The sequence below is a fragment of the Schistocerca cancellata genome, chromosome 9, assembly GCF_023864275.1.
Source record: "Schistocerca cancellata isolate TAMUIC-IGC-003103 chromosome 9, iqSchCanc2.1, whole genome shotgun sequence".
NCBI lineage: Eukaryota > Metazoa > Arthropoda > Insecta > Orthoptera > Acrididae > Schistocerca > Schistocerca cancellata.
The window spans coordinates 80,487,969-80,500,935 of NC_064634.1; the positions used below are offsets into that span (position 1 = coordinate 80,487,969).

Genomic DNA, 12,967 nt, shown 5'->3' on the forward strand with positions numbered 1-12,967 from the left:
GGAGTAGTCGCTCTCAATCAAAATCACTAGGGAGGTAAACTTTGTCTCACTGTCCCTGTCTGCGTGCTCGCAATTTGTAATTACTCATGGCACATTGCTTTCGTTCTGGATTCCTAATTATCAAGCACGCGGAGAGCTGTACGGTAAAATTTTGGGTTGGCAAAATCCCACTCTATGTAACGAGATTGCCTCTCATTTTTGTGCTTCATTGTGAATATATGAAATTTAATTAATATTGCCCGTCTGTTACTGGTCTATAGTCTACCCCTAGTCCTATCATTAAGCAGTTTATTTTTTTTTTCGGCAACTGAGCCCATGCAGTACAGATCCACTACCTCCACGGTACAGGGGAAAAAATGATTTTCAGTTGAGGTCTCTTTAATCTGATTGTAGAGAAAACAATGGCAGGCAGAGTTTATTTATTACTTGCAGTTCAATTGTACCACGTTGGTCAACAACGGTGCGATTCATTTACTGTTGAGTCGCTCTACATTCGTGTCGTCTGCGGAATTCTATTCAACTACACAGCTATAGATTCGCAATCCACCAGCCACCACGCCACGTCGTTAATTAGTTTCATTTGACCTGCTCTGTAAGTGTTGTGTCTTAGGTCAGTATTCTGAATAAGCATAAGCATTTAAAGCTAGTGAAAGTCTGCTTGTTATTCCTCCTGATGAGATCGGAAACAAAAGTACGAGAACTGTACGGCAGCACAGTTACCGGTAATTCACTATTGTGTAAAACTCAGGGACGAAAGTAACATTCGCATGATGTGTCACGGCCAAGTAACACAATTCATTAAAATTAGAGCCATACACGGGAAGAACTGCTGTAACTCAAAGAAAAGCACAGTGAGAAGAACGGAAATGAGAGAGAGAGAGATGGACTCACGTCTGCGGCCGCGGCTGAGACATCCCAGCTGGGTGCAGATTGCGGACGTTCCACTGCTGTTGCACGTGCACGTGTTGCAGTCCTTCTTGAAGGTCGTGTTGGGTGTACAGCTCTGGGCTTCCCGTTTCACGATGGGCGACTCCTCTGCCTCTGTGAAGCGACAATACATTAAGCTCATGTTCAGGGAACCGGGAAGCCTCTACAAAATGTGGCTGTATACGTAGACAGACAAGTCACTCAGTTTTCCTTCTTCATTAACATTATCCTATATTTACGATACACAATTTCTTCTTTAATTTGCCTGCATTTCTTTCCAGTTTGTACTGAAACTATGTACAAAAGAACGTACAATAAAAAAAATTTCCTGGAACAAACAGAATGAAAATATAGGTACAGGGAAACATTTGTTGCGGCAGATCCAACAATCTTTGTGTTATCAAATTCACCACTTACGTTCTTTTAGCGGATCAATATTCAGAAAATTTAGAGAACCAGCATTTGCAGCTGACTCGATAATGATTCTAGCGCCGCCAACGTACGTTTAGTGAAGAGAAAGTAGAGTGTATAAGGAGCCATACAGGCAGTCAGTTTTTTCTGTATTTTTTTTTTTGTACTCTTTGCAATGCACCATACGGTGGCTAGCGAGTACATAAGCAGATGTAGACATAGATGACTGAGGCATTCTTAACGCTGATGGCGCAGCTTCCTCTTTATAGAAGTCGCCCGCTTGAAATAGCAACTCGTGTTTGTGGGCTGTCTATACACTTTCGTCATTTTGAAAATTCTGCTCATAGAACAACTTCTTCGGTCTAAAAAAAAATTCGGAAGTGGGAACAGTATCGGTACCGTAAAACGTGTAGCGTCGTCCAAAGAACCAGGTGCCAAAGAGAGGCTGGCACTTCGCTACAGACCCTGTTTCATTTTACCACTAAGTTTAGGCACTGCAGGCTTTGCTGGAGGTTTTGCAAAGCGCCTCTCTTCAACCATTGCTTAAACTGTTCCCACACACGTTTTACACAAATTCTGATTCGTATAATACTCGAAAATGAGCATGCGTCGTTTTATCATGAGCACCGTTTGATATTACGTTCAAATGGTCACTAAGCATGTATGTTCCTCTCACCCACTTAGACGTAACGACGCTGTGAAATACTCGCGACAGAGCGTGTGGGAGATGCGCATTCACAGACATGTGACAGTACGTAATTGGCGCACCTAAATCGCGTTTCCAAAATTTTTTGTGGTGGGCAGTTCTCCTATTCATTAACAAACGTGAGTTGCGTGTTAGACATAGAAATATGTTCGGCGTCAGTCTCATTTTGCACAACCTGTATTTGAAAGAAACCATTAATAAAATCCCGTGTTTGGAACTGTCATCCAATGACACTACAGAGCGTTGTAAATGTAGGGGCCAGTGGTTATCTGTGCAGGACTCACCTCTATCGTATCCATTTTACTTTGTGGAAGTCATTCGTCAACACTGAATAACAAACAACAGTTCCACTGCACGAAGTCCTGATTACGGGCCCACCAGCGATCTGACGTTAGCTGCCATAACCTCTCTTATCAGCCCCTGTGAGTTCAACGCCCTGAATCGACGTTGGGGTTCCTGCACTGAATTTGTTACTCATGAGACCCTTTGCAACACTTTGATGTTTGTCCGTACCGTTTCATGACACGTTGCATGCTACACTGTATGTTTTATTACACCTTGCATTCTACACTATAATGGACGAAAAATTATTGAACAATGTCAACACAATTATTGCTCGACACCTGTATTTCGTTAAACTACAGAGGAAACTCTCAAATGAAGCAGACAGCCGCTTACCTCTCTTCGTAATACATCCCCTGCGCGTGCAGGCCCAGACGCCTGTTGCAGTGCACGTACAAGTGTTGCAGTCTTCCTTCTTCTTGGCTCCTGGAGTACACTCTAGAACAAAAACCAAGCAGCAAATGAAAATGTGTTTACTGTCTCAGACAGGATTTAATATTCATCTTTGTAGCTGTCAAGAAGCGTTCTGTGGTTTTGACGGGAACGTCATTACATTATGTTTCCTTACTTACTTTTCATGGGGCAACATGATGATTTCGGTCATGCATATGCATTCAGCATGCAACTATTCAGACAAAGAAACTTGCTGAGAACACCCTAAAAATAATTCTCTACTGAAGAACATGCTTCATTTTCTACTGAATAATGGCACAAGTTCTGAGATACAGAGTCCTAAAGTTAAATGAGCGCTGAAATACCAGAAAGCGTTGAGATACCAGAAATATTGAAGTATATATACCTGAATATTTCTGGTGTCTCAACTGCAGATTTTTCAGCGCTCATTTAGCTTTAGGACTATGTATCTCACAATGAACAAAAATGGACTTGTACCACTATTGAAATAAGCCCTTTAAGAATCCGACAACAATGCCACAAAGGGCGTGCAACGTGTTTGGGTTTATATCAAAGGCAATTGTCTCAACAACAGGTGCACCTGAAATTTTATAATTTTGTCAGCAGGCCCTGCATCTGGAAGAACTGCAAAACCAAATGATGAATGACGCCTCATTTAGCTTAGCTTTTAAACATGCAAATGGCTCCTTGTGGCACAGATGCCCACCGAGCTTTTAATTTTTGTGTCAATACAGGATTCAAGCATCAGGAATACGACTTTCGTAACAATAACGAATGCAGTAATGTGATTTTCATGCACTTGGACGTGCATTCACAAACCCGTCTCCACAAATAAGATTAAGATGAAAAAAATGTTTATGTAGACTAGTTATAAAATATACTGTACAAATAAATTAGGCGTTGGATATGTTCGTGGATTTCCCGTACTCAACTTGACGTTTCTTGAACTACTCGTCTTAGTCCAACTGATGATATTTCCACTGATGTAGCAAATGAGACCTCTCTCAATACAGTTACGGTTCTCATCTTTTTTTAAATCCATTCATCGTTAACACTTTTTTGAAAATATCTTAGACGTATGTAATTCGGAATGATTTGTATGACTATCATCTGTAGCGAACACACGGTTTCTTTAATGGCGGTTTTACCGAACGAATTGGTGCAGTTCCCCGTAGTCAACTTTCCTTTGATTGTAGCGTCGGTCGATTTCTTGTTGTAATAACACTCCATGCTAACTAGTTCATATCAGTTTCAGTATCATTCTCTCGCAACGTGGAAGTACGAAGATGTGTTATGAACTGTGATATAAAAGAAATAAAAATAAAAGTAGAAAATAAAAGAAACATTAAACTTCCCAATAATGCTGCTTTGTATCACTCCGGTTTTAAATTTTTTGACTACACGATAAACTGATCAACAAAAGATTTCGGAACAAGATGAAGATTCTTCAGATCAACTGCTTAAGTAAGAATATTGTAAGAGCGTCGTAGTGAAAGACCATTCGCAAACACCCTGACTCATTCTTTGTTGCATAAAATTTTATCGTAACAAGAGCTAGGGGAGTTTGCCGCACGTTCCCGTTGGGTTGTTGTGTGTACCGCATACCAAAGAAAGATCCGTGGCTGTTTGTCTGACGATTTCATTCTTCGGAAAACATTTTAAGAATCGTTTATGTCTCACACATATTATGGTGAAAGTAATCGTCGTTTTTATAGTGTTTGTAGAATCCATGCATTAAGCGCGAAAATTCCAAATTACTTAAGAGTAACGATTACTTCTTTTAGGAAATCCCGAAAAATACCACGAAGAATGAATTAAAACGCAAAATATTTCCTATAAGAATAAAGATTTCACGGAATTCTAAACTGATGACATTTAAATCACATGGAGGCGTGTATCTTCAGCGGTAACTGTCCTATAGGGTTTCATAACGCTCTAGTGTGAGAAATACCCCCTTTAGAGCCCTTGTCTAGTGGACATGTTTTATCTCGTTTTGGTTCCTACCAACGCCTCTCAAAATATGGAAGAAAAAGATGCGGCGGTAGAATAGGTTTTTGCAGTATCGAAGATGCAGAAGTGCTCATAGCTCCTAATGTATGCATTCAACAGTCTATGTTTATTAGCCATTTTCTCTTGTTTTTGTCCGTACTATCATCTCTGAAAGTTTCTCAGTGGAATTCTTTTTCTCCCCATTTGTACCATGGGACATGACTTTTGAATCAACATATACAATTGCAATGAAAATTCGAAGGTAACAGTAGACGGATGCAACCAAAATGAAAATGCTATATGGATTCAAGCTAAAAATACAGTAAATAATAGTGATGAACGTCAATAAAACTGTGAACGCATTGGAAAGCTTTGCTTTAAAATGCGTAACTCATATACAAAACGAATTAGTGGCACAGAAATATACAGTAAATATGTTAGAGGCACATTTCATGTTTTACTACGTTTAAAATCATTCCATGAACTTAAAAAGATAAAAATTTCTCTTAAGTTACCAAATCAAGAACCATCTTTGCTACAGTCTTCAGTCTAGAAACGAGTACAAAACAAGGTCCCAGCAGGAAAGAAAGATATCTGGAAGAGACATGTGAACGTGGATTTGCAATAAATCCGTAACCGCAAATCGCCTGATTTAAATTAACATTTTTAAATGATATTTGTGGCTGGTTGATATTCCAATCATACATTTTATGATTGACATAAAAACTTCATAAAAATAGTTTGCGAAAAATGTACTGGGCAAAGAGTATCAAAAGGCAGGCCCAGAACATCCATATTGTGAACTGTTCTGAGTGGAAAGAACTGCAACAGCTACAACTACAACCTAATATTGATGATGGCGAGGGAGAGGTGGATCGCTGCATTGCCAAAGCGCTGCTGTAATGCGATGATGATGAGTTGTTATTTTAGGACCCAATCTGCAGCCCTCATAAAATGATTTATGCAGAGGTGAAGGGTGATTTTAACCCGGATACGCACAAGCTCTACTGCTTCAGTCAATGCTCACCTCACTTGGTGAGATACATCTATACAGTGGGGGGGCGTCGATTGTATTTGTTTCTCTGTGGAAACGGCAGGAGCAGCACTGCTTAAACGGTACCAGAATGGAAATCCGAAATGATTAATTATCTTGACGCCTCACAATCGCAGTGAGACTCACCCGAGGCGGCGTCCACTGTGGTTGCCATGACGACGAACAAGGCCGCCGCTGCTATCGCTAGTGTGACCTTCATATCTGCTGCTGCTGCTTCTGCCTGCTGCCGCTAATGCTGGGCGAATACGACTGCCGACCGGGCATCCCACGCGTGTTTATATACCACTCCAGTCCACTCCTGGTCCCCACCACCGAACCCCTACGTTTATTTTTCGCGAGCCAGCAGTGTTTCATTTCTGGGAATTCCAGCGACCTGTTGCGCTGAGTAGTTTCGCAGAATGATCACCGAGCACTGTACTCCTTCATGTTATCTGTACTTACTGTGATACAGGTCACGAGTGGTGATTCCCCCCTTGAGTTTGACGTCAGAAACTTTTTATATTTCAAAAGAGTAAATAGAATGTTAGTGGACTATTCGACAGAGCCCTTTTTCCGATTAATGCCATTTGTTCCATGTTTTTTTCAGTGAAATTATTAGATCCATTAATTTTGTTTAAGAGACGATGATCTAAAGCTCCAGCATACACTGCATGTGAAAAGCCTTCAGTTAGAAAATAGACCTTTTACAGACATCCGTAAATAAAATAACAATATTATTCTTAGAAAAATGTATCCAGTAGACATCTGACTTACGTATCCGTGGAACAACCAGCTAACATAAAGTTAATATATACTGGGAGAAATTTGTGTCCATACCTGATACATGAATCTAAATATTCTGGTAACAATGTTGCATGGAATACACAATTTTGAAATGTTGGTGGTATCGGGGGAAAAAATGTCGAGGGGAAAATTCTGCACAAATTGTACAGAAGCCAGACAACAGTTGTAAGAGCCGTAAGACATGGAAGGTAAACGTTAGTTGAGATGGGAGTAAGACACGATTGTAGTCTGTCCCCAACGTTATTTGATCTGAACATTTGGCAAGTAGCAAATGAATCCTAATTCAGGGTGAAGAAATAAAAATTTTGTAGCTTCCTGATGTCATTATAACAGAAAGTTTTGTTGGCGGGACGTACACAACTGTTGATGTTCATTATCAGTGATAAGATTCGCGATAGTCGAAAAATTTTCTATTTCCTAAATGCAAAGGAAATTTCCTTTTAGCAAATAGAAAATTTTACAGCTGTACCTGGTCTTAACAATGATGATGGATAATGGATATCGTTATAATTTGGCTACCAGAAATGTACTTAGATAATTTGAACAGAATGCATAGAGTCATGAGAAGAGTTTATTAGATGAAAGCCAATAAAAATTAAATATTGATAATGGGATGAAGTCGAATTAAAGCAGGTTATGTTAAGACAATTAGATTAAAAACTGAGATATGAGTCATTGAAGGTAGTAGCTGAGTTTTACTGTTTGATGAGCAAAATAATTAATGATAGCTTAATTAAAGCGGATATAAAATACAGATTGGCAACAAGTGTTTCTACGGAATGAGAAATTTTTAACATGTACTATAAAATGAAACGGTAGCAAATTATTTACTTGGACTGCTTTGTAAACACGGATGATATGCAGTGCATACGAGAAGAGAATACAGTCTTCTGAAGCGTGGTGCTACAGAAGAGTGCAGAAGATTAGACACGTGGATCGGATAACCAATGAAGAAGTACTGAATCGAACTGAGGAGAAAAGAAAATTACGGCACTAAAAGAGCAGATTCTTTGACAGAACACATCCTGAGCCTTAAAAGAGTAGTTCATTTGGTAATGCAGGGACGTGTGAGAATACGAAGGTAGAGGAAGTCCAAGGATTGACTATAGAAAGCAGGTGTGTTGCAGTAGTTAGCGCGGAGATGAAGACGCCTGCATAGGATAGCGCAACGTGGGAAAGTGCATCTCATCAATCTTCCTAATGAAGACCAGAAGCATGATTTTCATGCCAAATGGCTGATATCTATTAAACTCAGCAATACAAATATCCTGTAGAAATAATCACTAAAAAACAAAACTGATGTAAAATACTAAACTATTACAACTATGCAGACAGAGACAGCGTAATTGCTGATAACATTCTCCCAAGAGATTCAGATTGTTCGTAAAATATTAGCTTTAGTGATTCAAATACTGTACACTACAGAATTCTGTAAATCCATCAGGGGGAGTTGTGAAGAAAAGATTTCTACCTAACTTTTTATGTGAAAACTCTTAAAGCTTTTTAAATAGAACGAACGTTATTAACATTCTACATCTTTATGCTTTATTTCGAACATGGTCACCCTGGCTACGAACGCGTTTCTTCCAACGAAAGAACAGTTTGTTGACACTGTCACTGTAGAATGTGTGAATTAGTTAATTTACAACACTTAATCACTATCAAAATGAAAACCTCGAAGATATTCTTTAACTTTTGGAAAGAAGTGAAGGAATGGGACGAGTCGAAACGGAGGATGACCGATGACATCGAACCCAAGACATCGGATTATTGCAGTTGTCACAGTGCTCGTGTGTGGGCTGGCATTATCATACTGAAGGAGAGGATGCTTCATGCGTGGACCACCTCTTTGAATTCGAAACTTTATTGAAGAGGATTCTAAACTTGATTACAGTTCGCCTTTTCTCAGGCACCGAGACCGTTACGTTACACACCGCCATTTTACACCATGCAATTCCATGTCCTCTAATGGCAGAGGGCTGCACGTATGTAGAAATGAAGAATGACGATGTAGAATGTCAATAAAGTTCGTTTTATATAAAAAGAATTAAGAACTTTGGCAAAAAAGAAAAATTTCGGAGGAATAACTTTCAGCACGGCCTCGTGTGTCACTTAGGGTTCACAATGCAGAATAAAGTGGGCCAAGTGCTCAAACAAAACATGACAAAGCGAAAGGGGTAGTGGTATTTCAAAACTCTTTGCTCGAGTCTAGTGAACAAACAACGACGATCGACCGTGGTGAGAAGAAGCTGCTCGGAACCCATACTGAAGTGACGTGAAACCAGAAATAAAATGAAGTAGTAGATAACAGCCACGTATTATTTGTTCACAGTAGCCATCAGTCAAGAACAGCGCATGGAATGCACCTTCCTTGTACCACAGCCCTACATTAACGTGAGTAATTAGCAAGAAATACATAGCATGACAGTTCATTTCCATAAATGTATACACTATGGGGTACATCCTCAAAATCGTGTCGGGTCTCCTTGTGCCCGACGTAGTGCAGCAGTTGGACGCCGCATATACTCAAAAACTCGTTGGAAAACCCCTGCAGAAACATTCAGCCATGTTGCCCCTATAGCGTCCATAACTGTGAAAGAGTTGTCGGTGCAGGGATTTATGCACGAACTAACCTGTCGATTATTTCCCATGAATGTTCAATGGAGTTGACGTCGGGCTATGTGGATGATCAAATCATTCGCTCGAATTGTTCATCATGTTCTTCAAACCAACTGCATATAGTTGTGGCCCGAAGAAATGTGCACCGTGATCCATAAGGGTTTTGGAACATATAGTGCATTTGAACATTATGAAGTACCTCGAAGAAAACGATTTATTGACACATAGTGTGAACGGATTCAGAAAGTATCGTTCTTGCGAAACTCAACTAGCTCTTTATACTCATGAAGTGAAGATTGCTATCGACAGGGAATGTGAAATTGTTTCTATTTTTTTAGATTTCCAGACGGGTTTCGACACCGTTCCTCACAAGCGTCTTCTAACCAAACTGCGTGGCTATGGAATATCGCCTCAGTTGTGCGACTGGATTCGTGGTTTCCGGTCAGAAAGGTCACAATTCCCACGAGGGGAGGCCGCCAATTGTGAAATTCAGATTCGATTCATACTGCGCATAATAAAAGCTCATGGCCAGAGGTGTAATGTGGCAAAGCACCAAGATGCACTTCTCAGCCGTTGTCGAGAAAATCGACAGTTAAAAGAAACCGTTGCGGTGAAATACTCTCTACGATTAATAATTTCCTACAACGTCGTGGCGCAGCGGTAAGCACTCGCGTTCGTAATCCGAAGGTCGCGGGGTCGGATCTCACGCCATGCAATTTTTTTTTTTATTATTTGGTTTTTGTAATTCAAATGCACACACACACACACACACACACACACACACACACACACATATATATATATATATATATATATATATATATATACGAGGGCAGTTCAGAAAGTAAGCTCCGATTGATCGCGAAATGGAAACGACTATGATAATCCGATAAAGCTTTGCACAGATGTGTTGGGCAGTGTCTCTAGTATGACCCTAGATAGCATCACGTCACTCCTCTCATTTCTGAGCTCACAGTGATCGCGTAAAGTTGTCTAGAGAATAGTGTCTCCCGCCAAGTACGAGGACCTGGTGAGAAATTTCGCCTGAAGCTATACAGCCAACATTACATAACTGTCGTGCAGTTTCTTCTACAAGGCAATATTCTCAGCCGCATTCTGAAGGGGCAATGAAGATGCTCCTGCATCGTTTTCAATTGAAATGTTTGACTACCCACAATACAGCCCGTAATTGACTCCCCCTGCGTTTCATTTTTGCTCACATGAACCGCTGGCTATGAATACAACATTTTGGCACAGAAAAGAGCTGTAGGCCAGCGTAGAGAATTGGCGGAAAGCACTGGCGGCTGCTTTCTATGGTGAGGGTATTGGAAAGTTGGTACAACGCTACGACAAGTGTCTTAGTCAGAACGGCAACTACGTAGAGAAGTAGCTGTATGGTGTAGCGAACTGTTAAAAATAAAACATTTCTAATTTTCACTGTGGTTCCCATTTCGCGATCAATCGGAGCTTACTTTCTGAACAGCCCTCGTATATATATAATTCCCGGCAATCAGTTGCAACAATTATGCATATAATAAGTTGTTGAAAGTCGTTTGTCGTGGAAAAATAATACTTGAAATAAAACACAATATCACAAATAATATTCAAGTGGATACAATTTATTGAAAAGTTCGGTATACACTCGCACATAATTAACAATTAGTGACCAGAAGTATCTGGAGTATCGCACGAACCAGAGTGATAGTTATCACAGAAACATGGAAAGCAGAAAACACCACGACATCGAGCACATTTGATAAACGATGCGTTTTTACAAGAACAATTGTTTTTTAAATTATGTTGGGAAAAACACCTGATTGATATTCTGAAAAATTGTTCTATCGTTCGTCAGGTTTGATGCATATCACGCGTATCGTATCATCTCGGCAAAAATCGGAGAAGACAATTGGTGGTGGACGATGGATTGGATTTTTATACAATCGTCTTTGGAGTTGATGTCGCGGTTTCGCTCGATTAAAAAAGCACAATTTTGAAGGTGCTTGATAAAATTTTTTACCTGCCGGTAAAAATACACGTCACACGGTTGGACCAGAGGAGTGCACTTTGGAGGAATGCCTTTTATAGTGCACGTTGGTAACTTCTTAACGTCCTGGAACATCTCATCGTATAACGCCGGGTTAGTTTGCCCACCTCAAGAGTCGATCAGAAGGAGAAATTCTTTCTTTTGTACGTATGGTTGCAAAGCATTATGCAATAAGTATATGAACAAACCCGTTGTTAGTTTACCGGATTTGGAGGATATAATAACAACGTTGGTATACTTCTTGGCGAACTCGTCGACTGTCTTCTGTACTCTGGGTCCAGACGTGCATGTGGACTCTTGGAGGCATACGAAAACAAGAGGCAAGACTAGTCCAGACATCGTGATTGAATATTGTGCCGTATACGAATGCGTCACCTTGTTCATGTCGTATCGGGTTGCCAGGACAGCCTTTGACCCTTTTTCGGCGAGAGTTCTGTTGAACGTGGACTGTACTGGCACCCTGACAAACAAAATATAAAAATATCGTTTATATAAGAAATATACGAAACCAGTGTTGTCTGTCTTATATCAGATTATCATATTCTATCATCATGTCATATGACATTTGTGAACAGCTCTTTACGTACCTGTTTGATCAGTATTAATTATGAAATCTTTGTCGAAGTTAGTTATCAACGATCGCGTCTGGATCCGAAATGTGTCCGCTGCGGCCAAAATTTCGTCTTGGGTAGCCGTCTCTTTCCGGGAAACAAATTTTGTGATTTTCCGTTGCCGAATCCCATACTTCCTTTCAAATTCGGTGACCCATGTTTTTGAAGCTTTGAAGTTGAAATCTGGGAACTGACATGCAGCGCCCAAGGCCCACTGCTGCAGGTTTCTGGTAGTAACTTGCTGGAACTTATGTCGAGCCTCTACGAAGCGATCATGCACCCATGAATCGATTGTACAATATTTATCAAATTTGCTACGCCACGTTTGATTTGCTCTTGCCACCTGGATAAATAGCCCTTGAATTACAAAAAACAAATAATAAAAAAGAGTTACAAGACGCGAGATTCGATCTGGCGACCTTCGGATTACGAACCCGAGCGCTTGCCGCTGCCCCATGACGCTGTAGAAAATTATTAATCGTAGAGAGTATTTCACCGCGACGGTTTCTTTTAACTGTCGATTTTCTCGACAACGGCTGAGAAGTGCATCTTGGTGCATTGCCACATTACACCTCTGGCCATGAGCTTTTATTATGCGCAGTATGAATCGAATCTGAATTTCACAATTTGCGGCCTCCCGTTGTCAGTGATAGAAAGTCATCGTGCAAAATATAAGTAATATCCGGCGTTCCCCAAGGATGTGTTATATGCCCTCGATTGTTCCTTATCTATATTAACGACATAGGAGTCAATCTGAGTAGCCGTCCTAGATTGTTTGCAGGTGATGCTGTCATTTACTGTATTTGAAAGTCATCAGATGACCAAAACGAATTGCAAAATGGTTTAGATAAGATATCTGTATGATGTGAAAAGTGGCAATTGACCTTGAATAAAGAAAAGTGTCAATTTATTCGCATGAGTATTAAAAGAAATCCGCTAAATTTCGATGACGCAATAAGTGACACAAATCTGAAGACTGTATAATTCAACTAAATACTTAGGGATTACAATTACAAATTAACCTAACTGGAACGATTACGTAGATAATGTTGTGGGCACAGCAGAAC

General features: G+C 40.2%; 1 protein-coding gene across 2 annotated transcripts in view; it reads right to left on the reverse strand.

The window, feature by feature from the left end:
* Positions 1-12,967, reverse strand: part of LOC126100925 (serine protease inhibitor I/II-like) — a 91,465-nt gene that overhangs the window by 5,431 nt on the left and 73,067 nt on the right. Inside the window, exons 1-3 of one of the 2 annotated variants that reach the window (XM_049911589.1) lie at positions 5,970-6,115; positions 2,723-2,824; positions 892-1,041 (exon numbers count right to left, since the gene is read on the reverse strand). In XM_049911589.1, coding sequence (XP_049767546.1) covers positions 892-1,041; positions 2,723-2,824; positions 5,970-6,042 — 325 coding nt within the window. In that variant the 5' untranslated portion in view covers positions 6,043-6,115. Of the gene's footprint in view, positions 1-891; positions 1,042-2,722; positions 2,825-5,969; positions 6,116-12,967 lie in introns of those variants that run through there. The other variant, XM_049911591.1, reaches the window with a different exon arrangement.